This window comes from Tarenaya hassleriana, unplaced genomic scaffold, assembly GCF_000463585.1.
Source record: "Tarenaya hassleriana unplaced genomic scaffold, ASM46358v1 Cleome25, whole genome shotgun sequence".
Classification (NCBI taxonomy): Eukaryota; Viridiplantae; Streptophyta; class Magnoliopsida; order Brassicales; family Cleomaceae; genus Tarenaya; species Tarenaya hassleriana.
The window spans coordinates 110,886-112,377 of record NW_010965775.1 but is presented as its reverse complement, the minus strand read 5'-3'; the positions used below and the strand labels follow the sequence as shown (position 1 = coordinate 112,377).

General features: G+C 40.8%; 1 protein-coding gene across 1 annotated transcript; it reads left to right on the top strand.

The window, feature by feature from the left end:
• The first annotated feature begins 27 nt into the window (after positions 1-27).
• Positions 28-435, top strand: LOC104816647. Its single transcript, XM_010545576.1, has one exon. It carries the CDS (start codon positions 28-30, stop codon positions 433-435), a length of 408 nt encoding a protein of 135 aa, XP_010543878.1.
• The last annotated feature ends 1,057 nt before the right edge of the window (positions 436-1,492 follow it).

Here is a 1,492-nt window from a genome sequence, read left to right as displayed (position 1 = left end):
AGGAAACAAATCCTGACCGCTATCCGCATGGTGACTTTGTCTCGCAGCAACGCCACCGAGTTAACTGCGATGTTGGAGCACTTGACGTTGGAGCAGGAGGAGCCGACTCCGACATTGGTAGAACGTGTAATCATGGGACAACCGAGTGATCCCTTGCTTACGCGATATCGAGACTGTATTGAGGAGTATGGCCCTAAAGGCTATCACATTGACGAAAAGGGAGCATTGCGGTTGGGAAACCAGTTGTGTGTACCAGGCGACCAAGCGGTGAGACAGGAGATCATACCCGAGGCACATCAGACGAGGCTAACGATACATTTGGGGGCAAGTAAGATGTATCAGGAGCTTTGTCGATGGTATACGTGGCTGAGGATTAAGATAGACGTCGTCGGTTTTGTCGGAAGATGTCTCACTTGCCAGCAGGTGAAGGCATAAGTCGTAACGATAGATTCGAAGGGCAAGTTGCAGTCGTTGGAGATACTGCAATGGAAACGGTGTTGGTTGTTGATCGTGCCGATCTAGATGAATGGATGGTCAAGTAATAAAAACCTAGACTAAGTCGATTCCATACGGATTCGATGTAGTATTAGGGTCGAACATAGGGACCGAGAGGTGATGGAGTCGATTGTGATTCTAGCGAAGGTCGAGAGCAAATTGGTTGGTTGGAAAACTCTATATCTAAAGACATTGTAGGCAGTGGCGGACCCATGTTATGACCAATGGGGATACATGCCTCCAGTACTGTTAAAAAAATGTCTTTGTATAATTTATTTTTTCATGTCATTTATTTTTTTATTGGGTACATATATACATTATTATATGTCCATGCCCCCAATTAAAATTTGGTGTGGGTCCGCTACTAACTACAGGTTCGGGGGTTCACCAATGCTATGGATGGTTTCTAAAGATCTAGATTGAATTTCAATTTTGATAGATTGGGGAAACTCTAGCTTTTGAACTAGAACGCGTCCGGATCAAGGATCATCGTTCTCTAACTAATGCTTTCCTATCAACTTTCGCATCTATAAGTCTACATTAGAAGCAACGTCCGCTATCATTGTTCCTAGATCGAATTAAGAATTCCTTATCAAGTCTCACCTATACGTTCAAAATTAATAATTAAACCTATCTCATGAACGAATTCCGGTGTTAACTAATCCAAATTTTTTTTCAATTAATTAAACCACATCAATTCCATAGGGTAATCAGTCCTAAGAATGCATTACATTCAATTCATAAAACCAGATCTAAACAAAACATTCAATAAACATATTAAGAACATAATCCAATTCATAACATGGTTAGAATCCCTAGACTACAATAAGTAAACTACTCACACATCGTGACAACCATAACATAACAAGGGTACATCGTAGATTCATACAACATGACAAAAGAGATAGATAAAGAAGACTTAGGAATGATGAAATTGATCTCTAAACTCTGTGTTGCAATGATCCTTGAGTCCCTAAATGCTCTAAATGCCCGAAAC